The sequence below is a fragment of the Sphaeramia orbicularis genome, chromosome 10 (assembly GCF_902148855.1).
Source record: "Sphaeramia orbicularis chromosome 10, fSphaOr1.1, whole genome shotgun sequence".
NCBI classification, from domain to species: domain Eukaryota; kingdom Metazoa; phylum Chordata; class Actinopteri; order Kurtiformes; family Apogonidae; genus Sphaeramia; species Sphaeramia orbicularis.
Window position 1 is genome coordinate 15,533,712 of NC_043966.1, and position 26,384 is coordinate 15,560,095.

Consider the following 26,384-nt stretch of genomic DNA (forward strand, 5'->3'; position numbering starts at 1 on the left):
AAAATAATAACAAAAGTCATCATTTTCAAGTTTTTCAACAAATAACAAAAGTTATCATAAACTGTACATTTGGTTCAGTTTCTTCTGTTTTTTGAAAAATTTGAATATTATACCTTAGATCATTATTTTAATCCTTTCTTGGGCAAGTGACTATTTTTGGTCATTTTCACATAAATTACAACACAGTGACAGCAACAGTTCCAGTGAAGACAGTGAGTCAACAATCTCAGGTCCAAGGAACATGTCCTTTCACATTATATGTGTTTTTCTTGTTTTTGTTTTTTTTTTTTTAAATAAGGGTTAAGAAGGTGACCATATGCATTTGTATTTAATGTTTCCTGTTGTGTCCAGGGATTATAGAAAGAAATTCACTAAATACACCAATCAGCTGTAACATTATAACCACTGACAGAAGAACTAGTAATAACATTGATTGTTTTATTACAATGGTGCCTTTCATTGGGTTGGATATATTAGACAGAAAGCGAACATTTAATCATTGAAGCAGCAAAATGATCAACATAAGGAACTGAGTCACCAGGTTGATATGGTAACAATGATAACAGTCAGAGAATCTCCACAACTGCAGGTCTTGTTGGGTGTTCCTGGTCTGCAGTGGTTAGTACTGACTAAAAAATGGACTCAGGAAGGACGTCTCAATCCCAGGACCATTGATCATCTGTGGGAGGTGTTGGACAAAGAAATCTGATCCATGGAGGTCCACCTCTCTACTTCCTGGACTTCGGGGATCTGCTGATTATGTCTTGGTCCAGATACCACAGCAGATCTTCAGAGGTCTGGTGGAGTCTAGGCCTCAGTTCAGAGACGTTTTTGAGGAAAAAGGGGAACCTACACAAAATTAGACAGGTGGTAATAACGTTCTGCTCCCATAGACGCTGGATTGGTTGAGATCTGGTTGTTGTTCATTTGATACTTTCAGTAGATACGAAGCACTTTACACTGGGAATGAACAACACCTTCTGGAGATGATCTGGCCTCATATTCATACTCTTGCCATTTTGCTCGACTTTGAGAGCTTATTGTTCACTTGCTGCCAAGTATCCAACCCACTGACAGGACCCATTGGAATGAGATAATCAACATTAACCCCGCTTTGACTGTCAGCAAGTTATCTCTGATCGGTGACACCATAAATTCCCTCTTTTATCTCCTAGTCAAATACATGCATAAACTATACTAAACTCCTGTATTTGATCATGGTAGAGTCTTCGTCCGTTAACATTCATGACAAGATAAAGTGGTAAGGAGTGTCCAGTCTCAAAGTTGTACTCAAGTTTGACAGTTGCAATAAAAGTTTGACAGTCTGGTTTGTGTTAAATTGAGGTTTTTCCACGTTTACAGCACAGTTTAAAATAAATCAGGAGGAAACCAATGATAATGAGTTGCACTACTTTGATAAAGTACTTAAAAAAAGATGCACTTTTAACAATGCAACACATACAATGTTAATAGAAAGTCAGGTAAAACACCGTTCTTCCCTTATCATACAATTATTTATGAGTATATTGTTAATTTCCTTTAATATATGTCCTCATGTGCATGTTTCAATACTTAATACTACTGAAACACTGACTTTGACAAGCATGCCCCATAAACAATATGGGGCAGATGGTACACATTACAGTTGAGTGATGTTTCCACATGATTAAAAGATCACACACAAGGCTGGATCGAATGCTGTGAGCGATTTACAAAAAGAATTAATGGGACATTTTTATAATAAGGGCACTGTAGTGACAGAAACCATTCATAAACACATAATAAGGTGTTTAATTTATACGTATTAAAGACATATTTCTTGTTTGTTATGCATTTATTAAGTTACAGTGAATGATCTTAAATCATCTAGATATCTTAGTGCAGTAAAAAGTAGATATCTGAGAGGCTGTTTCTGTTTAAAAGCACTGCATCCCCCCCCCCCCATCTCCCACCTCCACTCCGCCCTCATTCCCCTCTCTTTCGCCCTCCCTTCTGCTGGAGGCCTCGTTAAATTGGCACAGATTCTACCCGGCATCCAACCAAAATCGCTGCCTAAGTGTTTCCACTCCACTACCCCTATCATGGCCTTACAGTAGCAGAGCACACAGAGGGGGTAAAACAGGAAAAAAAAAAAAAAAGGCTGTTTTTTTTCCTCGGGACACGAAGAAGCACCGATACTACAGATGATCTCTTGAGTTTTTAGTCCGACCTGCGCTCATTAGTATCTCCAGACTGAAGTTCTGGTTCGTGATGAAAGAGGAGGAGTGGGGTTAATCAGAACTGAGTGATCAAATAATGTGAGTCAGCCTGAGATACTCTGCAAAATTCTTGTACTCCTCCTCACAAACAGAACAGTCTTTGTTTGTGAGGCATTAGTCGAGCGGATGCGAGTGAGGCTTTCTGCTGCACAAGTCAGAATGCCTCCTTCTTCCTGCTTGGTCTCAGAGGTGTTGAAAACTTCCCAAAGCACATTCCTCTCTGAGACAGACACAAGGAATAACAGTTGAGCAAGGAAAGAGGAATTCATAGTTTTGCTCTTTTTTTTTTTTGGGGGGGGGGGGGGGGGGGGTAATCTCTTGTAGAAAAAAAGGAAAAAACATTCCAACTGATGAACATATTGTGTGTCAGACTATGTGTCAGCAATCAAAGGCAACTTATTTAGTCTTTGGTTCATTTATTTGTGTATTTGGACCCTAATAGTTAATGAGAGAGTTAAGGTATCTTTATATTCATTTTGGCAAAAATCAAGTGGATCTCTACAACCCGTTTCACTTCCTGCTTAATTTGTTACATTTTATAACTAGTTATGTCACCACATTTGCACATATAAGGTCAAGATTTCCGATGAACATTTCTCCGAGTATGCCATAATTGTTTGTCAGCAGCAGTAGTTGTAGCTCATACTGAAAATATGTCCAAACTTCGAGCTGATTACCTAAAATGTTCAGTTGTTTGTTGAATGGGACAGAGCAGCACAGCCAACAACCTGGAGGGGGCGGGGTGTGAAGTGGCTCACTTGCATTTAAAGGGCCAGCGTTCAAAATGACCTTTCTGGTGTCATTACTCAGAAATAGGGTTGAAGATGGACCTGTGGAGTTGAATTAATGAAGAATTCAGACCCAAGCATACCATTTACAGTTTATATAGACTACAGGAAAATGCTTTCAAATAAATAATTCCATTTTTAAAAAAAAACAAAAACAAAATATCACTCGTTTAACTCTTCAGTTTCTGTCTTCAGAAGCTCCCAAAGTTTTCTGCAAAGCTCAAAAACAATAAAAATATCCAGTCTTGCAACTTTTCTGCAAAATGGCCTCATGGTTAAAGGTCATTCCTCAAACTTTATCGACACTATATTCACAGAACCACAGAGTTCCCATCACCGCAGACCAGAGTATACTGGGAAACCCACACAACCTCCACCCCAGACAAAATAGGCCGTTCATATAAAATAAGAGTTGGCTTTGCATGGAGCATGAAAGTGCAGTCGTTTGGCAGGTCACTGCCATCTGTGACTTGTAAACAATACTGAAGGTATTTTTAGGGGACACTTGGCCTCAGTGTAATACCCTGAAATCCTTTGGTCTATTTTAGGTCCAGTGCCGCATGAATAAGGAGGAATTGACCTGTCGTCTTTATCATAAGTCACACAAGCTAATGGAGGACGCGGTAATGGGGTGAGTGTGTTTGTGTGTCTACGTCCGTCTGCGAGAGGGAAAAAAGGTCAGTCTTGCAGAAGAATTTCCAGCGTTGAACTAAAAGCGGAAGACTGAATGTAGACAAAACAAAGACGCTGCTGCTAAAAGCATCAGAAAAGGGAGGAACACCAAGGCTTATTGTAGATCTGCCGGAGCATCTCACTGCACAAACTCAAAAGGATCAAATGAAATGCTACAAAGGAAAACGCAGTATGTTCTAGTGGGCGACAGATACAGGTTTTTCAAGACATGGCTGGTGAATAATGCCAGTGTCAAGTTCTTGCTTTTTGCATTTGATAAAAGGAGATGCAAAATTCCTGACCTTGAAAATGTTTCTAACACTACTATATTTGTATCGAGTAATTAGATATATACAGCACTGTGCACAAGTCTTAAGCCACCTATAGCTTTGGTGTTTTTTAAGATTGAAGTGAATAGGCTACATTCATGTCTCATTCTCTTTTTGTCCCATACAACAAGAAAATACAAGAAATATGTGCACAGCCTTGACAGACGCACAAAAACTGAATTAAATGGGGTGTAAAGGTTAAAATGACTATTTAGTGTGACCTCTGACCCCATGACAAGAAGCTGCACAAACAATTACAAACATCTGTCATGTGTTGAATGAAACCTGGTATAAAACGTCAGAAAATTAATGCAATAAATCTCATATTGTCTGAACAAAAAGGTTAAAGACATGTTAAGTACAAAGGGAGGTCACACTAAATACGACCACTTTGGTTTATAGATGCTGTTTTTTCCACTGAAACCTTTGTTTTTACTGCTGTTCATACTTCACATATGCAATCAAATGCATATGTGTGGTCATTTAAACTTTATTAAAATAAACCTAATGTTGGACTAGGACTTGTGCACAGTACTGTACTACAGTTCTGTCAGTGCATCTATTTTGCATTAAAAAATGTACAAATTACATCAATGCCCACTGGTGATTTAAAAAAAAAAAAAAAAAAGTTATGAATGAAAATTATCAGCAGATAGCAAGATCCCATTATTTTTGAGAGAGGACAAAAGTGTATAGATTTGTCGACATTTTCTTTACAAACTGAAATAATCACTGGCAAAGCAGTGTTCAATCTGTCCGTCACTAGTGAAACAGGCAACTTGCTCCACAAAAAACCCGACGATTCAGGTCTACACTGCATCAGAAAACAGAATTTAATGCAAACCGCTGTTCAACTGGAAATCAACTCAAACTTGGTCTCCAGCTGTTGTCTATAGACTCAAAGTTCTGGAAAATACTGAGGATGCTTTATACTCCACTCTGATACCCATCCAGAATCTAATCCACCACAGGCACCTACGCACAAGCTTTGATGTGACAGGAAAGAGTGGGTGGGCATATCTTTGCAATTATGAAGTGGGCAGCTTGCATCACAGTTGGTTTGTTGAATTAGATGCATGACACCCACAACACACTCCGAAGCCGGTTCTGGTGTCCCGTACCTCCGGTCCCCTGTCCACGCCACCGTCAACAGCGATCAGATCTAAAACTGCACTTACACCTCTGCCATACCCACACTTAAGATTTCACTAAATCCCTGGCGCTGTACCCGATCATTTCCAGCCTACTTTCAGACTACAGCGTGAGCTCAGGTAAACACGCAAGCAGCGACAATAATGAGAGACAGGTGCTCTGATAATGGGACACGGAGCTGAATCATGAAATTATACTCAATCAATACACAAATAACAGCCATTCTGAAAGAGAACATGAGTCTAAAAGCCTTGGTTGTTGTCCAAGTCCATGTGGCTCATTACACTCAGTCCAATAACAATGCTTTTCTCGTGCTAATTCAGCTGAAGGTATAATATGAAGCGTCTGTTTAGTGCACAGTCAAAGACCTCTTATCTTACAAGGACTATATAAGTCATCCTTAACCCTTTCATGCATAGCGTTCACTACAGTGGACATCTATTCTACAGCTGTTCTCTTGTATATTCATGGCTTTTGTTGTTTTAGTTCCATATCAGCCAACACAGTGGACGCTTATGCATCATCCCATACACTACAATTCATACCATTACTGTAACTTTGCTGTTATAGATAAACCTGATCTGCAGTAACATGTTTGAGTGTAAATCAATTGCTATTTGTTATTAAACTGTAATTAACAGTTTTCTAAGACAAAAAGGTTTGTTTGTTTGTTTTTTTTGCATATTATCTCCATGAAGTGAGTAATAACTAGCATTACGAGTATGGTAAATTGAGAGAAAACATCAGATTAGCTGCATTAAAAATGTTTTTATTTCATAGTTTTCACACAGTAAATCATTTACACTTTCATGTTTCTTTACTTAAAAAATTAAACGCATGGGGTCCAGCTGAGTGGAGATTTTTGTAACTGAATAAAAAAATAGGTTCATTAAAAAAATTTCACTCACATTGTTTTTTCATGCCTAAAGAGGAATAAAAACACTGAGGAAAAAAATCTTGACTTAGGGTCTCGTAATTCATGCATCAAAGGGTCAAATGAATCAAAGTAGAAACAGACAATCTGACAATATCATTATTATGATTACAGCTACAACTATTATTAAACCTACTGATTATATGATTCTATTAGTCAAAGGCTATTAAATTGGGAAAAATATTCAGCATTTCACAAAGTCGAAGATGATTTCCTCAACACAAAGACAAATAAAGAAGCCAATCTGACAAGTGCACAGTGGAATGTAATTTAAAGACAAATATGTGCATTTTTGCTGTTTTATTGAGTTAATGTTCACTGCTAATGACAAACTCAGCTAATTCTCCTCATCCAACAAACCTCGGGATTAAAAACAAAAAGGACAGAAATGACTAACAAAAAACACAATAAATGTCAAAGTAAATAGTGCAAAAACACAAGAGTCATACAGGTAAAAATAACAGTCCTTTAACGCTTATAGGGTTTCAACTACACACAGTCTTCAAACCCAGGTACTAATTTTATTTCGCCAAATAATTACTACACATAGTGGAAGTATTCTAATCTGTAATATTATACTTTTAAGTTGCAGCAGCTGAAATCAGAAGGAAAAATGTTCTTCTTTCCTTTTGCAACTCTCTCTTCTCTGTCCAAATCAAATAACTGACTATAAATACAAACCACTTGACTTAGTTCATGCTAATATGGAAATGTGAAACCACTTTACCAAAATCCCCTGTTGAGACACAAAGTAGAGCAATAGAATCCCATCTGACAGAATCTAATCAGCGATCTGTAATTACTGCTGTCAGTCACATATTTAACCCTTCTATCTGTTGGAAATTGCCAGAAACATTCTACAGTATGGAAACAGGGAAAGTCTCATGTCCTGTCAGATCACCTGGATTACAATATGTTGAAAGGTAATTATGGATACAGAGATCTGTGTGTTTTCTACATCGTCATATGTCCAATAATCTTTGTATATGTTACATGTTATGTGGTGTCCGCTATTGTTGTGTGAAATGTTGGTTGTGTAAATATGTGAATGTGTCACTTTTTGCTAATTAAAAAATAAATTAATTAATTAACAACAACAATAATAATAATAATAATAATAATAATCCCACATTTTTTGGACATTTTTTTAAATTTAAAAATAAAGGTAATTGTGGAATTTTTGTCAATTTATGCAAAAAACCCATCAAATACTATAATTTAATTTATGCAAACAGAGAAATCCAGACCAGTTTACAATCTGTCTGTATTCCAAAACAAAAGAAGCATCAAGATATGATTTTTTTTTGCCAGTTTACCGTCCATGAATCACCCTTAAATGAAAACAGAACAATATCACAGTGAATTATATAAGCTCTTCATTTAACTGCTGATTTATTTTACACATAAGGCAAAGTAGAAGGGTTTTTTCCCCCCGTATGGCAGTTTTACTTTATTTCCATAAAAATAACAGACTGTGGATGTAAAGTAGAAAGAGTTTTTAAAGCTGTAAATTCTGTTTACAAGAAAAACCTCCAATAATGTTTGGATACTGTACCACAGCACAGTAATACTGAAAGGAAGGAAAGAAATGTGAAGCTGTTCAGCTTCGAACCTGACATCATACATCTCCTGAGCACGGGGGCTGCTTTGACTGCTGGGATATTATTACGTAATGCTTTGCAAGGCGAGCCAAGGGCAAGCGAAGCTCCCACAATCAGTGGTTTTGGAAAGGTAGAGGGGGAACACATAGCAGTTTGGGCCTGCGGAGGAGCCTTCCTCCCACACAGTCAGGTTCTTGATTAATGTGATGCCAGCTCATCGCCACAGAGTGGGCCGCCCGCCTGACAACCAGATAATAACAGCTGGTATGGCACCGTGTCACAGGACGTCAACGCAGCGCTTCAATACTCGCAGGGGTCTGCAGCGCTGACCCTAATCTCTCTGGGCAATGTTAGAAAACCTTTTGAATGTCTAAAATCTGAACATCCAGGATGGGAAAGGAGCAACGCTGCAGGATTTATTTTTAACTGCATTCTCAGGTGAAATGTATCGTATTACGACTGAAAAACCGCTTCCTTTGAGTGAAAACAACCTCTAAATGGTACTGACGAGTGCAAATGGTGTCCCATAAATCAGTGTCTCATGAAATCAGATCACTTCACAAGCAATTCAGGTCACGCATTATTTTTACATATGGGTTTTAAAATGTCACAAGACCTTAATGTTGGTTAGGTTGTTTATCGTTTATTCCACTGGGCAATGTCTTTTTTCTTGTTGCTGGTAATTTAGTTTTCTTACCGCTGCTTAATATTAGCATTATTATATATCATTATAACTATTACTGTTACCACCTTATTATAACTTCTATGCTGTGATTATCTATCTATCTATCTATCCACCTTGCTACTTGTTGTTTCTACAATACTTTACAATGTGCAATTGCCTGATTTGTTTTTTTTAAATACTGTTTTCTTTTTTAGAATTATTGTTTTGCTATTTTGTTGTAGTATTTCTTGTGTGTATATCCAGTGTTGTGTTGTGTTTTTGGAACCTCAATTTCCTGAGGGCTCTATCCAAAGGATCAATAAAGTTCTATTTAATCTAATCTAAATGTACAGGATGCAGCATGTCAGCATATAAATATATAAATGGAACCCTGCAGGTTGGCGTGTGTTCAAATCTTTCCAAAGATTTTCAGATTTGGATCATTTATGATTTATCTAGTGTAACTGTTGGTTTCATTTGGGATCATATCCTTTTTACTGTGTTAATTTATAGTTTTAAGCCTAATTTCAGCAGAATTAAATGTCATAACATGAATATTTCTTAGTGAAATGCACTGAATTCAGTCACAAAAGTGTGTATGTTTTGGCAAAAGTGGTGAATTCACAATGTGCAGCAGTTAATGTCTTATTATTGTTTCAATTTAGAGGTGTTTAGTGGCAGAAATTACATTTCTAGTGTTTAATTAACTGTGGATATAAAATTTAGCTCAGGAAAGATACTAGGTTGAGGTTATATATGCATTACTATACTGCATAAGGCATATAATTTATATATTGGCTGAAAAATGCTGCCTGACCTGACATCATTCCTGGCCCATTTCTATGTCAAGAATCCAAATCAAATATGTAAAAATGGAATAATGGAAACTACATATATCCATGGAAAACTCAATTAGCCCGAGACCTCATCCTAAAAGTATCTAAATACACAAAGGAGAATTTGGACACACATTTACTATATTTACACTGTTGAACTCATTATTTCTGGTGGTTTCCCTTATGGAAGATCTCGTATTATTCCATTCAGTTTCAGATGTTGCCGTTCAGATGGATAAATATACTGTAAACGGACCAAAACTGGTGTTAATGCCCAAACAACAGCTCAGTATTTACCTGTGAAGAGTTTGGTGATGGCCTTGTTCTGCCTGCGTGCGGAGCAGATGAGCAACAGCCACGGAGGCAGGAACTCATGATGACTGGCCAGGAGCTCAGCGATGGTCCTGGGGGAGCCGGGGGATGACCTCTGCTCCCCCTCCCCCAGCTGACAGCCCTCATCGATGGAGTCGACCAGCAGGAACAGAGCCTGCTGGGGAGGCTTCACACTCAGCAGAGGCAACAGGACACATCTGACGAGAAAACAGTGAGGGAAATGTTACTGAACTGTTCTGTCGTCGGGATAAATCTACTAGAAACAAATCACTGCAGAAAGACGTTTAGAGTCAAGCTAAAAATAAGCAACTACCAGTGGCTGATTTAATTTATCAGTCGCTTGAGGTAACAAGGAGGGCTGGATGATACAGACCAAGAATAACATCTCACTATTTTTACAATGAATGGTGATACTCAAGATATACATCTGTGTATTTTCAATTAAATGCAATAAATTTTCATGCATAAATCAAAGCTACGAGTGATTTTTTTTTTTTTTTTTTTTTTTTATTAAAGCGAATGCATTTTTATTAAAACAGATAGATAAAGCATTTCTGTCTTCATTTGAACATGTACAGCTGTAGAACGAGGTAATATGAACTAACAGGGCTCAGGTACATGGCATTTTACAGAGGTTCTAATGATTCTTTGGAGTTTGGAATATTATTAGTCCATGTAAACCTGCTGGAGATTGTATGACAGGTTTCATTGTGTGTCAGTGATGAAATAAAGTAAATAAAGCTGGCCGTTTAACAAATTCAGAGAACTGATGGTGGTTGACAGTTGGCTGTAGACTCCTGACAGTAATCCTGGTTTTACACAGAGCACAAAATACAAAAATATAAATATATTAACAAAACTAGAAAAGCACTGGGAGAGCACAGAACTCCACCAAGGCAGATCAGAGCCGCCCCCCCCCCCCATCACCACCAAAATTTAATAATTTGTTCCTTGTGCTAGCATCATCCTGAAATTTTCATCCAAATCCATCCATAACTTCTTGAGTTATCTTGCACATGGACAGACAGACAGAAAAACCAACGGCAGCAAAAACATAACCTCCTTGGCAGAGGTAATAAAAATGTTTTCCCTTCATTATGTAACTATGATAGGTTGCAATGAGAAGAGAAACACTGCAAACAGTAGCAAGACGTGGAAGAAACAGGTTAAGGAATATACCATAAAACTACATTGATAAACATATAATTTAATTTTAATAGCTTCTTTAAAGGGGTCATATTTTGCTAAACCCACTTGTGTTAGTCTTTGGTACATTTATTTATGTATTTGGGGACCTTAATGGGTCAAAAAGTTTGAATTTGAACTCTCCAGGTGCTGAAAAGCTATCTTTATATTCATTTTGGCAAAAATTGAGTGGATTTCTACAACTTGTTTTAATTCCTCCTTAATTTGTTATGTCACGACATTTGCATATATAAGGTCAATACTTCTGACGGACATTTCTCCAAGTACAACAAAATTGTTTATCAGCAACAGCAGTTGTAGTCCATACTGAAAATATGTCCAAACTTCAAGCAGATTACCTAAAATGTTCAGTTGTTAGTTGAACGGGACAGAGCAGCACAGCCAACAACCTGGAGGGGGTGGGGCATGACGTGGCTCATTTGCATTTAAAGGGCCAGCGCTCAAAATGAAATTTCTGGTGTCATTACTCGGAAATAGGGTTGAAGATGGACCTGTGGAGTTGAATTAATGAAGAATTCAGACCCAAACATATCATTTACAGTTTATGTAGACCACAGGGAAATGTTTTAAAATACATAATTCCATTTTTAAAAAAAAAGCTAAATATCACTCCTTTAAAATATATGGATATACTCTAATAAGTCTTGTCAATGACATAATCATTTGTATGAGCAGTTCATTTGTAAAATCTGTGTGTGTTTTAGGTTTTTTTTTGTATTATTGCCTGTCTTAACTTAGATTTACTGCAGTATATTAAAGCTGATTAATTCCTCTTTAGGGCTAAAATCATAAGTAATTTGTATATCAGTGAAATGTAACTGGGTTTTTTTCTGCCTCTGACAAAACTGAGCTCTGTTCTGAATTGAAACGTTGACAGAAGCCCTATTGTTTCCTGAGGTTTGTTTAGTTTGATGCAACAGTGCCACTACAACACCACACAGTATCAGCGAAAACAGAGTGAGTTTCTGGAGGCGAACCGATGTCAGTTCATCAGTCTCAATTGGGACAAAGTGTGGGCCTTTAAATGTGTCTCCATTCAATCCAAACTGCATCTATTAGGAGGCCCCGCTGCAGATGATCTGAGCAGCAGACACATCCAGAGCTGATACGCTCATTTATAATTCAGTGAGAAGTTTTGTTCGACAAAAAAAACTTTGCCTGTGAGCTAAATGTTTGGCCTTGAGATGACATCAAAGACATGGAGAAAAACGTGTTTAGCAGCTATCATGACAACTTAACATTTTTTTTTCCGGAGCTTGTCTTAGGGAAAAATTTTAACAAATCTCTCTGCATCTAAGTATGAAAACACATTATAACCAGCCCCATGGCATACAGCAATAAAACAAAAAATGTTGGGTAGCATTCTGCATTAACCCATAAAGACCCAAACATCCACCAGCACGAGCATCTACTGACCTAAAATATTTAATACCTGCTCATCCACTAATCCTATCAATACATGTAAATAATTGGTATAAAATACAGTTTGTCATCTTTTCATGGTCATCAGATATGACCCATTTGGACATTCAGAGGCTCCATAGTTACCATGGCAACACTGTCATCTTCTACAACATTGATTCCCCAGTAAAACCCATGGAGTTTGACCTATGACAGTGGGTGGAGACATCTGGTTTATGTTTAATCATTGAGATCTTTGCTGAAAATGTCACTTTTTCTTCAGTTTTCTCTGTTTTGATATAATGACCTTTGAATTTACTGAGTTTTCATGAACATCTAAATTAAATATAGGAAATTAAGTACAGGAAAATGCATGATTTACAGTGAAAAATGCAAAATACAGAGGATAATATTATAATAAATGGTGATAAATCATTTAACCCATAAAGACCCAAACAGCCACCAGCGACCAAAATCATCTACTGATATAAAATGTTTAATACCTGGTAATCCACTAATTATATTAATCCATGTAAATAATTGGTGTAAAATACAGTTTGTCATCTTTTCATGGTCATCAGATGTGACCCATTTGGACATTCAGATGCTCCATAGTGAAAATGGAAACACTGTTATCTTCTACAACATTGATTCACCAGTAAAACCCATGGAGTTGTATCAGTGGCAGTGGATGGACACACTTTGTTTATGTTCAGTTAATGATAGATTATACTGAAAAAGTCGCTTTTTCTGCAGTTTTTTCTCTTTTTGAAACAATAACCCTCAACTTTACTCTGGTGCTTCGATAAACATTTACATGATCAGCAAATTAAATATAGGAAAATACATGATTTTCACTGAAAAAAAATGCAGAACACAGACGGTAATATTGTAATAAATGGTGATAAATCATTTAAGAAAGGTTAAATCTACAGAAAAACAATCATTCAGGAACTGCCACTAAATTACCACTGGGTCTTTATGAGTTAATAAAGGTTAAATAGAGAGAAAGAAATCACTTGGGAGCTTCCAGAAATGTAACGCTGGGTCTTAATGGGTTAAACATTGCATCAATACTCAGTCGGGCATGGAAATCTAACGGTCTAAATGCTACATTAACCTTTTATCAATGCAAAACTGCAGACAGAGCTGATGTGTAACGTCACACGAATTCTTATCTCAAGGGAGAAAGCCAAGCAGTTTTTTTTTTTTTTTTTTGTTCTGCAGAGTTTTGTTTGTACTGGCAAGAACTCTGTTCCAGTGTGACTGCCACCAACAGATTGAATCCAGCCATAAGATATCCTTTGGAGAAAATGTCATTTCCCAAGACTCGTAAAATTACTTCCAGCTCAACAGGCCAAGATAAAGGATCTGAGGTTTTCATGTTAGTGACATTTTAATCTGGGTCTAGGTTAATTAAACATTTAAAAGGGGTTGAACAAATCAATTAATCCATGTGAAAACTTGGTTGAACGGAGGAGATGGCTTTGGGGCGTCTGAGGTTTTTCACGGTAGGTGTCACACAGATGAAATCGGTCACCTTCCGGATGATGGGACGGTCTTTTTAACTACCACTCTACCTTAATGGAACTGACATTGCTTGTAAGCGTTGTCATAAAACACTAAAATACAGTTTTAATGAGACATCCTTTGGCTCAACAGCCTCCGACTAACCCTGCGGCTACAGAGTCATTTCATTTTTAAGCATCGACCATTTTAAGCTCACATTTTACCCCAAGTTCATTATCCTTAAGCACACAAGGACAGAAATGGCTGGAGTGAAGGTGTGTGTTTCTAGTTGTAAGTACTGGAAAACGCACAGGAGGCCATTTTCCTGAGTTATTCCTTTGGTTTGTAGTGAAAAGTACTAGTATTTCACTGACTAAATTTCTCTGAATGACATCTGTGATAACAATATTTTTTCTTTTTATTTACCTTTATTTAACCAGAAAGTCCCATTTAGATTAGAAATCTCTTTTGTAAGGGAGACCTGGCCAAGGTAGCAGCCATACAAAGTCAAAAGTATAACAATAAATAAGTATAACAATAAAATAGAAGAACAATTATTTAACTGTAACAGCCTCTAGACAAACAGTGACATTCCTCTTTCACTGCATTCTTCATGATACTTTTAAAATTATTAACGGAGATGAATGTTTGTAGTTTAAGAGTTTTTTGCAGATTATTCCATGACCATGGCGCGTGGTAGGAAAATGCAGTTTTTCAGGTTTCATTTGTGTAATTACCTAAATGTGATAAACACTTAAATTATATTCATATAAGTCACATTTGCAGAAGAGATGTGCTCATTCTAAAGCCTGACCTCCTGATTCAGACTGGGCTACACAGCGTACAAATCTTTTTTTAATGGAAAATTCAATTGTATGTTCATAATAAAACACTTATTATGGTATTACATATATTCATATTCACTTCCAAACTGCACCACATTAGAGAACCTTCGCTTAGTCCCACTCAAACAAACCTCCAACATTACTTGACAGAGCTATTGCGTATGAATAAAACCTAAATGAATATGAGCGCCACTAAATCCCACTCCATTACCTCCACCAAAGGTCATTCATCTGTCTGTCCGTCCGTCTGTTAGGAGGAGTACACTAAAATAACTGATTTTATTAGAATCAGTCTAAATCAGATTTTTATGAAACTTGGGATGGGGTAGGACATAGGTCAAGGACGTAGCCCTAATAAACCCACAATGCATTTTGGTGCAGGTCTATTAAAAAAGTGCAGTGAAAAACACTCATTTTTATATGGGGTTTGGTTCAATTATTGAATATGGTGAAGATACGTTTCCTTCTATATGCGTTGGCTACACAAACTCAGCAGCAGATGCCCAATTATTCATGGATTTAGCAGCTTGGTACCATTAATGCAAAGAAATGACATTCATTTATGGTCTATGGGATGATATGTTAGTATGTGTGAACATATTAGACCCTGCATAGTTTAGTTCTCTGTTTATTTTTTATTTCTTGGCAGAATGGTTGCGCACTGGTGATACAACCAATATAAAGGTGCTATGACTACTTATTTATTATTTATTTTAACTATTTTAAGGGCGACATGGTGGTGTAGTGGATAGCACTCATGCCTCACAGCAAGGAGGTCCTGGGGGGCTCGATTCCAACACCAGTCGATGTGTGGAGTTTGCATGCCCCCCCTCGTCCTCATGGATTCTCTCCGGGTACTCCGGCTTCCTCCCACCATGCAAAGACATGCAATGATAAGTTAATCGGTTTATCTAAATTGCCCATAGGTGTGAATGTGAGAGTGATTTGTTTGTCTCTCTATGTCAGCCCTGTGATGAACTGGTGACATGTCCAGGATGCATTCCGCCTTTGCCCATAGGTAGCTGGGATAGGCTCCAGCAACCCTCATGACTGTAATGAGGATAAAGCAGTTTCAGAAAATGAATGAATGAATGAATGAATATTTTAATGTGACAGCCAATGAAGGAAATTTATTCGGTTAAGAATCTGACATAAACGTAAGGAAGGGGCAGGACTAGATAAGCTTTTGCTTCTTTCTGTTCCTTCTTAAACTGTGTATTATGAGTTGAAACATATGTACATTTATGTTAAATTTATTGTATTTTGTTACTTTTTCTGTGATTAATGACTGTTGATGGGTGCATATGTAATTGATTACTTGCTTTTGTTTTGTTTTTTTGTTTTTTACTTCAAAGCTTGAGACAAATGAATTAAGCTAAATTAAATGTTGCTCCATTGTGCAGCTCACACATGTAAATCTGTGTATCAAAATGAAACACTGGATATCCAACCCCCCTTTTAAAAGCAACTTACCCCCCCCAAAAATCTACGACTCCAAGACAGATACTCAATTAAACCAACTAAAGATTAGCAGATACTTGATTTTCTGTATTTATTATTCATTTTAATCTGCTAAAAGTCTGTAAATATTCTAAAATACTACAACACCAGTGGCGGCATCTTCAGTTGCTTGTTTTGTCTCATTCACAATCCAAAAGTGATGATTGTACTGTAGAAAACAGAAACACAGCAAATCCTCACACGACGCTTGAAATGAAATGAGTGATTGTCTAATTATTATTCCATGTATTCAGTGCCTAGTTGATCCAACATCTTTGAAAAGTAATTTCTCCTCAGATGGAGAGTTAAATCTGATTATCCAAAGCTCCGACAAACCTTAGCGACTACACAAAACCTCTAACAGTTTGATGTCTCACCAGAAGTGAAATTTGGCAGAGGGAAGGTTTCGGAACGTTCACGCTCCCCCGTGATGGCGTTCAGTCTCTCAGAAACACACTCAATCACTCCCTCTGATGGATGCAGCCCACAGAGAACCTGCAGCGCCATCTGGGATCCCTGCCAAAAGAAATGTCCATCCACAGGGGTGACTGTGTGTGAATAGCTGTGTCTGAGGCCATGTTGCCCACTGAGACAATCAAATCCACGGTGACAGCAAGTGGGCAAAACAAAGAGCCATTCTACTCCCACAATTCAGCCAGTTTCAGGCTGTTGAAGAGTCAAAAGATGAGAGCTGCACACAAAGAAAACTCCACAGGATATAGTACATGGAGACAAAATAGGCCCAGGAAAAGTTGATTCACTTTGTCAGACAAGCTGCAGCATACCTGAGCCAGAAAATTAAAAGGTAATTCAGCCACACACTGCGGTGTTGGACCTTTGTTCCAACTATTCTGGTCCTCGCTCAAGTCCACAACATATGCTAAAGTTGATGCCAATTGCTATTTAAGACAAAAACTGGGGGTGGGAAGAGGGGGATGGAATGCATCAAATGCACTCACCATCTGCCATGTTGTGTCCATGACTGTGGCTGCCACAGCACCCACCACAATGTGCAAAGTGATGCTTCCAGTGTGACGTTAAGTGAAGATGTCTGGGCCGACAGGGCAGCACCGGGCGCCGAGCCAGAGCCTTACAAATTTACACAGCTCATTTTAGAGCGGACGCACAGCCTGAGATGTGTGCCACATGCCAAACACGACTACACACTTATATACATAATAAACACGAAGCAGAGATACTGCATTAGCTCCAGAGGTCACAGAATGAAGTACTGTTTACTACCCGTGTCCGCCCTTTACATTGACACAATAATGGAGAATGAGCAGTGAACGAGAAAGTCTCCGGATACTTCACTAAGGCACCAACGTCACCAACTATAGGGATGGGTGGTGTTTACATGACTGACATATGACGATGCCTACAGTGAAATATCATGGCTATGACGTGTCTTATGGGTTACTCCTGTACAAGGGGTTTTAACACTGTCTTTTAGGGTTGGCCAATATATGAAACTAACACGCTGACCCGTGGGGAACCATGGGTCATATTGATACTAGGGCTGCACGATTTTGGCAAAAAAAAAAATCCCGATTTTTTCCTCTAAAAACTCGATTTTCGATTTCGATTTCGATTTTGGGTATAACTAGAAAAGGCAACAGCAGTCAACATGTCGTTTTCGTGAGCAGCCCACAATGCAAGCCACTGCTCTGACCTCAAAGCTGTGATGGGATCACGTGATGAACCTACAGTTTTGTTTTGTTTTGTCTCTTCATTAAATCTTTGAAATGAAGTAGAGTATACAAACAATGTATACAACAAGAAAATAACATAAGTTTGTCAGGGGGAATACACTATAAGAAAATGTCCAAATCAGAGCAAATACTGATAGTTGTTACAACCTTTTTGTTTCCACATTTATCTAACAGCTTTAAATAAATTTCAACATCTTACAAAACATAAATAATATTTGGTTTTGTGTTACAGAACTTACATTTGTGAATGAAAAATTTAGCAAGTAAGAGGACTAAATTAATTATTAAAAAAAAAAAAAAAAGTTTTTTTTTCTTTCTTTTCTGGGTATCTGGCCCACAGAAGTGATACCAGTGTCAGTCAGTGACAGGCATCAGTCGTGCGTGTGTGCGTGGACCAGGTTAATATGAGTGTTCCCCATGCGGTTCTATTTAAACTGGGGGATCCGTGCATGGAATAGACCGACCCAGGACACACTGGAGGGATTCTATGTGTGGAGCTGGTGGATGTGTGTGGGCACAGGGCTGTGTGGGCTCCTCTGCTGAGGCTGATGACCCCGAGACCCGGACCCGGTTCGGAAGAAGACAGTACGGTACGGATCCGGGACAACGGAAGATGAGTGATCTGCTTGCAGTTATATTTCAATTGCGGGATCCGTGCGTGAAGCCACGGCTTATATTGGTATAAGTACTGCGGGTTCATGAACAGATTTAACGTCCGGTCATTACACGGACTTCTGTGAAAGACCGCTGTCACAGGAAGAGCCTACGGGAGCCCGCGGGCACGCGGAGGCGCACGGCCCGGAGGCATGAGAGAGATGAAATCGATTTTACGATTTCCCTTTTTTAAAAATTGTCCTAATTAAAAAATCCGATTTCGATTTAAAATCAATTAATCGTGCAGCCCTAATTGATACCAATATCTAGAGACTGAAGTTAGTAAATGCGCCGTTCTTGTTTTTAACTTCATTTCCTATCATGCAGCATGGTACTGTGCTTCTGGTCAACCATCATGGGCAACGGAATGTGATTGTAAGGCTGTTGTATTCCAAAATTACAAATATCTGCCAAAATATTGGTCCTATTAACTTGCCGAGATATTTAATGTGGAGATGGGTCTATTCCTCAATTGTAGGTACCAAATATGTCAGTTAAAAACATCTCAATTTCTCAGAACTGTGCAGATACACACACACAGACGCTTTGAGACCAGGGGTCACCAATCCCGGTCCTCGAGGGCCGGTATCCTGCATGTTTTAGATGTTTCCCTCTTCCAGCTCACCTTTGGTCTTTATCAGGTTTCTGCAGAGCTTTGATGATAGGCTTATCATTTGAATCAGGTGTGTTGGAAGAGGGCTATATCTAAAACATGCAGGACACCAGCCCTCGAGGACCGGGATTGGTGACCCCTGCTCTGAGACCTTCCAGTAACATAATATAGGTTAATTCAGAAAATCATGAAAAATGCCAGTCACAAAATTGGAATTCTTCTGTCAAAAGTTTGTGTCTGGAAATAAATTAATTGTGAGTGTGCTTCTCCAGTCATATAAAGCCAAAAAGTTTTAGTAAAGAACGAGTATTATGAAATCATAAATACGCTTATGTGTTTTTGAGCAGCATCATATTTTGATTTAAAGGTGTAGGAGCTGAAATCAGAGACAAAAAAATCCAACCAGAGTCTGAAAATACACACCTTGCTCCTGCAGCTCTGTCCTACTGGTCCAATCCAAAATACCAAATATAAATACAGATGCCACTTCATGCCGTTATGGAAAAGTGATGCCACTTTTCCAAGCTTCCATGCCAAGACACAGAGTAGAGCAGCAGACTCACATCTGGGTTGCATCTGATCAGTGATTGATATAGCTGCCTGTATGCTACCTGTATGAAAATAACTGTAATTAGCCTAAACTGAGGCGTCATGGGGGTGTAATCTCCACAGCACAACCCCCCCCCCCCCCCCCCCCAGTCTGTTTGTTTTTTGGGGGGTTTTTGCATTTGTCTGTCAAGGAGTTTGTGTCAAAATTGTGATAACACATGGATTATAGCATCATTCACTGGCCCAGAACTATATACTACACAGGTATTATAAAAATATTCTAGGCTAAAATGCAGTAAAATGGTCCCTGTCAGTATTTATGTTTCTAAAATCATATTACTGCTGCACATCATATTACTGATGTCGATGTTCAAGGCTGAACCCATTTGGACCAATTTATACAGAATTGAGTTATTTAATCCACAGCAATGCATCATAATGGGTAAGACTGTCAAAAGTCCGCTTTTAATGAGCTTAGAAACAGAGTTTTCAACGTTGTGGCGATGCTTTTAAGACAGTTTATGAGGGGATAATTTACCCTCATCTTCTAAACCTTTATTGGGCAAGTGACTATTGTTGGTCATTTCCAAATGTATTACAAGACAGTGACAGCAACAGTTCCAGTGAGGACAGTGAGGCAATAATTTCACGTCCAATGTGGTCTACAGGGTCTGTAAGGTCCACCTCTGCATGAACAGTGCTTTGTTAGGTACCATGAAGTAATGGTACTAATGTAAGGAATGATGTTCAAAGGGAGAATGTGGATGTGTCTATGCATGTGCTGCTGTCAGCATATCAGCTGCCTCTATATATGTGCCAAGTGTGAAGTAAATTGAAACAAAATGGATGTTTTTATAGACATTTGAAATTTCACCCATTGTAAGTAAATGGGGAAAAAAGATTTTAAAAAATTCATAAAAAATTTAAACTTTGACCTTCTGTTCCCAAAATGTAATGAGATCTATTCTGGGTCACTGGCAATCTATAATCCCAATTTTGTATGAATTCAATCAATAGTTTTGGTGCCAGGGTGTTAAACAAACAAACCAAACCAAAAACAGTACCCCTTGCCTCCCTTTTGGGGGGCGGGGTAATAAAGTTTTGTTATGTGCTCCAAAAACAGACTAGGGTTGAAATTTAGAATTTCAGAGTATTTCTATGAGTGTCCTATACAGGGTTAAAAATCAACAAGGGGAGAAAAAAAATTACTTACAAAGTATCTAAAGTTGTCAGACAAATGTAGTGGACTAAACAGTATATATCTGACTGTGAGATGTAGTGAGTACAAGTACTAAGACGTGGAAAATGGAAATGCAGTGCTTGGCTACTGTAGTTGGCAGGTGAGTGGAGCCGGAGGACTCAGACAGATCGCATCAGAGAGCGACTGTGACAAAGCTTTCCACAATGATCAGTCGAAAAAAAAACCACAGACGTCTTTTCATTATTAGACCCCCCATCTTTTCATTTAGCATCCAGTCAATTTGGAGGCAGCCTGCTCAGCGTCTTTGCACAGTCAGGAGAGTTTAGAGCCACAGAGCTGAACGACAACAGCTGACTCATGCACCCATGCACCCCCCCGACCCCATCCACAGTCAGGGATTCTACCCCGCACTTTTCCCTTTCTGATTTGTGCATTATGCATAAGGGTTGCTGCTTCTCATCTTGTTCAGAGTAATCACACTGATGAGGACAATAAGAGCGACTGGTGCTGAGAGCAAACATTCGGAACAGCTCCGCCACTTTCACTGTGTTCTTCCTGTAGCATCGACCATATGCTCTTGTTCCGCGTTTAGTCTGTTATTGAGTTCCCTACTCAGTCTGTTATCATCTCACTCGCGCTTTAACTGATTGGATATAAACTCCCAATCTGAGGCTTCGATGTAGTTTCTGCAAAATGGGCATTTACTGAATAAAGCTTGATTTCTAAAGCTTTTAACAAATCAAGAGTGCGATGCAGAGTGGTTACCCAGCAGCAGAACCACAGTTATGTAAGCTGCAGACAGATATATTTACATTAATTTGTACTGAGAGCCTTTCATTAGACAGATAACCCACAGAGGACTTCCAACTAGCAGCAGTGAATTAGTTACTTCTCAAAAATACTGAAAAACCCATTATAATCATTTGCTCAAAATGGCTGAGTAGAGAATTAGGAAGCGTTTCTAAACCCCTGCTTTTTATGCTTCAACAACTGCATTTCCTCCAGACACAAATGAGCATCAAACCAGGTCTGACGTTTCTTCATTAACACGCAGTTTATCAGCATCTCCTGTGACATGAAGTTGCTCTGCCCGTATTTCACATCTCACTGAGTTTTTGTGCTACATGGGTAGGTTTAGGCTCTGGAAGATTGTTGCAGTCTGGAGGCTCTAATTCTGAGGCAGCTTTTAAAGTAATTGTTTGTCACAGAAAGCAAAAAGTACCAAACATCCAGGTCGTCTTGAAGTTAAAGAGCAATGATCTACCAGAAGAGGAAGGCAGTACTTTTACAGGTCATTTCTTTCAGACAAAATAGATTATGTGACAATAGGAAAAATGTCTTGTTTCTCATTATTCTCTGTTGTTTATTTCTTTGTACTCTATTTATTATCATTTGGACAATTGTATGTGTCATTTGTTGTTGATGTGTGCGTAACTGCTGGCTGTGCAATAATTTGCCCCCAGGGGATAATAAAGTACCTTAAACCTCGAATGCATTGTGTTCAGACGGAGGCGGTATTTTGTTGTATATTCAGCTTTTTATCCATTTTATGTTTTGTTACAAACTGACAAAACACATGAAATTATCTTTAACACTGTACAGTACCGCACCTAATAAGACTTACCATAATATTTACTTCTTCCTACTATAAGTATTTACCTGTAGAACTATGAGTACTTGAGTAATTAAAGTACAAAAAATCCTCGAATCCTTTTTTCTTGCTTCGAGAATTCGTTTAATTATTAATTTCGATTTAGAAGTCACTTGCGATCTGCCCCAGAGACCGTGTTCTACAGGGACTGTAAACAGTGATGTATGCGACTCAAAGTCAAAAAGTTGATGCTATAGAAGAGAGCGAGGGGACCATCCGGAAAAGGCAAAAGATGTCCAAAGTTTCAAACTTTAAAAAACACAGAAACTCAAGGCAGCACACGGTAAATGCCCTTCTTCCACTCAACAGTAGCCTAGGATTAACCAATTTAACGTGATTGCTAACTGAGAAACACAGCAGCGCTGGTTAAAACGTAGGCTAATTTTGTTGTAGTCTATAATAATGAGTCTCCATGATGGCTTCAATGACAGCTTGATGATGAAATTTGATTAATTGCTGAAATATTAGGTAGAATCCTCAACTTCAAAAAGAATCAATAGCTACAGCCCTATTTCCTTGTAAATAATAGATTACTCATTAAATTTTAATTCATTTAATTTTACATCACTGTATTTTACTTAATTTAATCTTATATAGGTCATTCCTCCCGACGTCCCCCCTCCCATATCACACCATGTACACTTGCAGCCATGATGTAAATATGTAAATAATACTTAATTTTTAAATCTAATTTTGTATTGATACAAATACTTGCACAAGTACCAAATTTATCTCCTTCTATTTTTTCTCATTTGTGGGGGGGTTCTAACCATCTTTTTCTCCGCATTCACTTGTTGTATGTTGCTGCTATTAACTGTGAAATTTACCCACAGTGGGATGAATAAAGTCTTGTCTTATAGTGTATTGATAACCTCGTCAATTAGAAATAGCCTGAGAGAACAAATTAAGCTCTTTAATTTTATCAAATTGAAAATTTGCAAAAAGGTATTAAATAAGAGAAGAAATATAATGAAGTATGAGTAAGTACCTTCTCTTGTAGATGATATAATTCCAAATGTAATGTGAAATTGTGATCCCAAGGTCAATTCTATGTTAAGTATGTAATTATTGAATTTTCACTACATCATGAAACAAGATTTCTGTACAGCAGCAAATTCTATTGAATTCTATTAAAAATACATCCAAAATTGGTTGTAAAGAGTGAAAACTTGGAGGATTCTGTGCATTTCTGGTTTGCAAAAAGACACAATAACACTCCTCAAAGATCCTAAAAAATGCGTTGGCTGTTTTCATACTGGCAGCAAAACTCACATATCCAGTTTCCAACATTTCCAACCGTTCCAAGCTGAGACTGTGGCGTGGTTCACATACGACCACACCTCAATCACTGATGTCAAAGCAGGTGTTTTGCATACATTGCATCATATAATGACATCAGTACATCAGCAAAACACTCCGACCATGTTCGAGAAGTCTGGTAAGTATCAGAGAAGTGCTTATTTCTTTAAACATTCTGGACAGTGAGAGAATCTGATCTTGGTTTAATGGAACTGAGGAATCAATTCTGTGCTGGATACCAGGCAGACAAATGCCTCCAGCTGTCTGAGAAACAATGTCCTGCAGTCTACTGGATCAGGGGGAGGTGGGGAAAGCCAAATCTGTTTGACCCGCACGCAAAAAACATCATTATTAAAAGGAAACCCATAATCAAGCTTTGCTAACGCCCTTAAAATGACACACTTATGTTATTATCTGATGATCTGGGACAGTCTTATGATGCTGTTGACTTTCAACACCCCGTCATGGGACTGGTCACATACACTCACCACACTGTTTTTATAAAGGACCGAATCTGAAACTGAATCCTTTTACTACCCGTCAACTGGGTCACACCACACTGCTGCCATACTTTTTGAAATTTATAATTCAGCAAGGCAACTCTTGTTAATAGGTTGTCACTTTTCCAAGGCTTCAAAAGTAGGAGTGTCTGGCACTAAACTCACTTCCAAGGCACATGGAGAAGGTAAAAACTGAAACAGGCCAAAACCCAACCAGAACCTGTAGTACAGCAGTGGAAAAAAGGCTTCAGACACCCTTAAAGCTACAGTGTGTAACTCCCATACCCTAGGTGGCAGCAAATACCTGAATCAATGCAAAGACAGTGCGATTTCTCTGTTCCGGTGTTGTGCTTAGCTAATGGCTAGCAGTTTGAGACAAAAAGCATTGGATGTATCTTTCACATTTTCGATTACTTCATTTCCACAGCCTGCCAAAATAGAAAGCACCTCAACTTGTCTGTCATCACTTCCATCAACCTGGTCTCACAGAATTCCGTGTAAAGACCACAGAACCCTACCTCAAAATCTGTGGTGGTATTATGGAATCGGCGAAAATTCCGTGATGGGCCCACAGAAGTGATGCCAATGTAAGTCAGTAACAGGCATCAGCCGTGGTCCACACATGGATCCCCTTTTTTAAATATAACCGGGCATGGACCACATAAGATGAGTGATCCAGATGCATTCATATTTTTTTTGTCTGATTAAGAACACTATAAAAATCATACACACTGTAAAATGTCAAATATTTGCAGTAAAATCTTTTTTTTGTGTTTCAAAAGGTATGGCAGCATCAGACAGATGCAAACAAATGCACACGACTTGTTTTTGTTTAACAAGTTCAAAAAAAAAAAAAAATTCTTGACTGTTCCAACATGTCATGCCCTGGATGTGTTTCATTATTTTGCTGAAACATCCACTTTTGACCTCATGGAACAGAGCGCATGCAGAAGGGAGTGGGTTTGGAGAGAGGAACAAAAGTAGGTTATTGTTCAGACTGAAGTATTGTGTCAGAGTTCAATGACTTACGAGTGATTCTTAACGTAAGATATCACAAATGCATTGGGTGTTCAAAAACGTTATTCCACCACTGTATATAGAATGACTACAGGGTCAGATCACCATGTTTCAGGCTGTGGCCTTAAACTGGACTATTGTAAAAACAGTATTTTAACTTACATATAGAACAATATTAAACACAGTTCTTTAAGTTCATTCAATAATTATCGAGCCTCATTCACACAAAAACATTTCTTTGAGCTCCTTTCAATGTGTCAAAATCCTACTTATCCACTTCTCTTATTTGGTCAAAATCCTCTTTATTCCACTCTGTTTGATGTTTCTTTGTCTGTTTGAGCACAGGGACGCACGAGTCAAGAGTGTCCCTTTACATCTGTTCAGCTTAAACAAATAAACAATGTATAGGTCTAACGCAAACGGTTTCATGTATATTAATACTTTACACATGCAATACATACATGTTCATATGCATGTCTTATAATATTTTGTATCTTAGAATTTTTTTTTTTTTAAAAACTGTCAGCCAAGGAGAGAGTGAATCACAATATAGTATTTAATTTTTTAAAACACTTTCCTCTTACTTAACATTGGTATAAACAGTGCCATAAACATTAGATCTGCATCTCAATGAAGGATAACAGAAAACCTACCCCAAATTAAAAAAAAGTCAACTCTTAAAAACAATCTGAACTCTGCTTACCTTTTTAACTAATCAACTAATTCATTATTCATGCACATCCTAATATTTACCTTAAAAAAAAATCTAATGTCAATCAATGGTGTTTGTACTTTATCTGACTTATATTTTCTTTTTTTCCCCTTTTTTAAACTTAATATCTAATTATCTTGTTTCCTTTCTTTACCCTGACTTTCTATATATGAAAAGCTGAAGCTGTTATACAATTCATTTCCATCAATAAAGTGCTAAAATATATTGACAAGTCCATTATTTTCGCATCATATTCAGTTCATGCATTTCTCTCAATTACTACAAGTTGTGGCCAAGAACTGATAGCAACGACCTTGATTTTTAACCTTCCGGCATCAAAATAAAACCAGTTTATCTCAGAGTTCAAGTGAGCGTTTGTACCAAATTCCCAGAAGTTCCCTTGAGGCCTTCCTGAGATATCATATTTTCAAGATAATGGAGACGACTC

At 38.0% G+C, this 26,384-nt stretch overlaps 1 protein-coding gene across 1 annotated transcript in view; it reads right to left on the reverse strand.

The window, feature by feature from the left end:
* ankrd50 (ankyrin repeat domain 50) overlaps positions 1-26,384 on the reverse strand; it is a 65,981-nt gene that overhangs the window by 23,979 nt on the left and 15,618 nt on the right. The window contains exon 3 of the mRNA XM_030145536.1: positions 9,532-9,764. Within this exon, the coding sequence (XP_030001396.1) occupies positions 9,532-9,764 (233 nt within the window). The remainder of the gene's footprint in view (positions 1-9,531; positions 9,765-26,384) is intronic.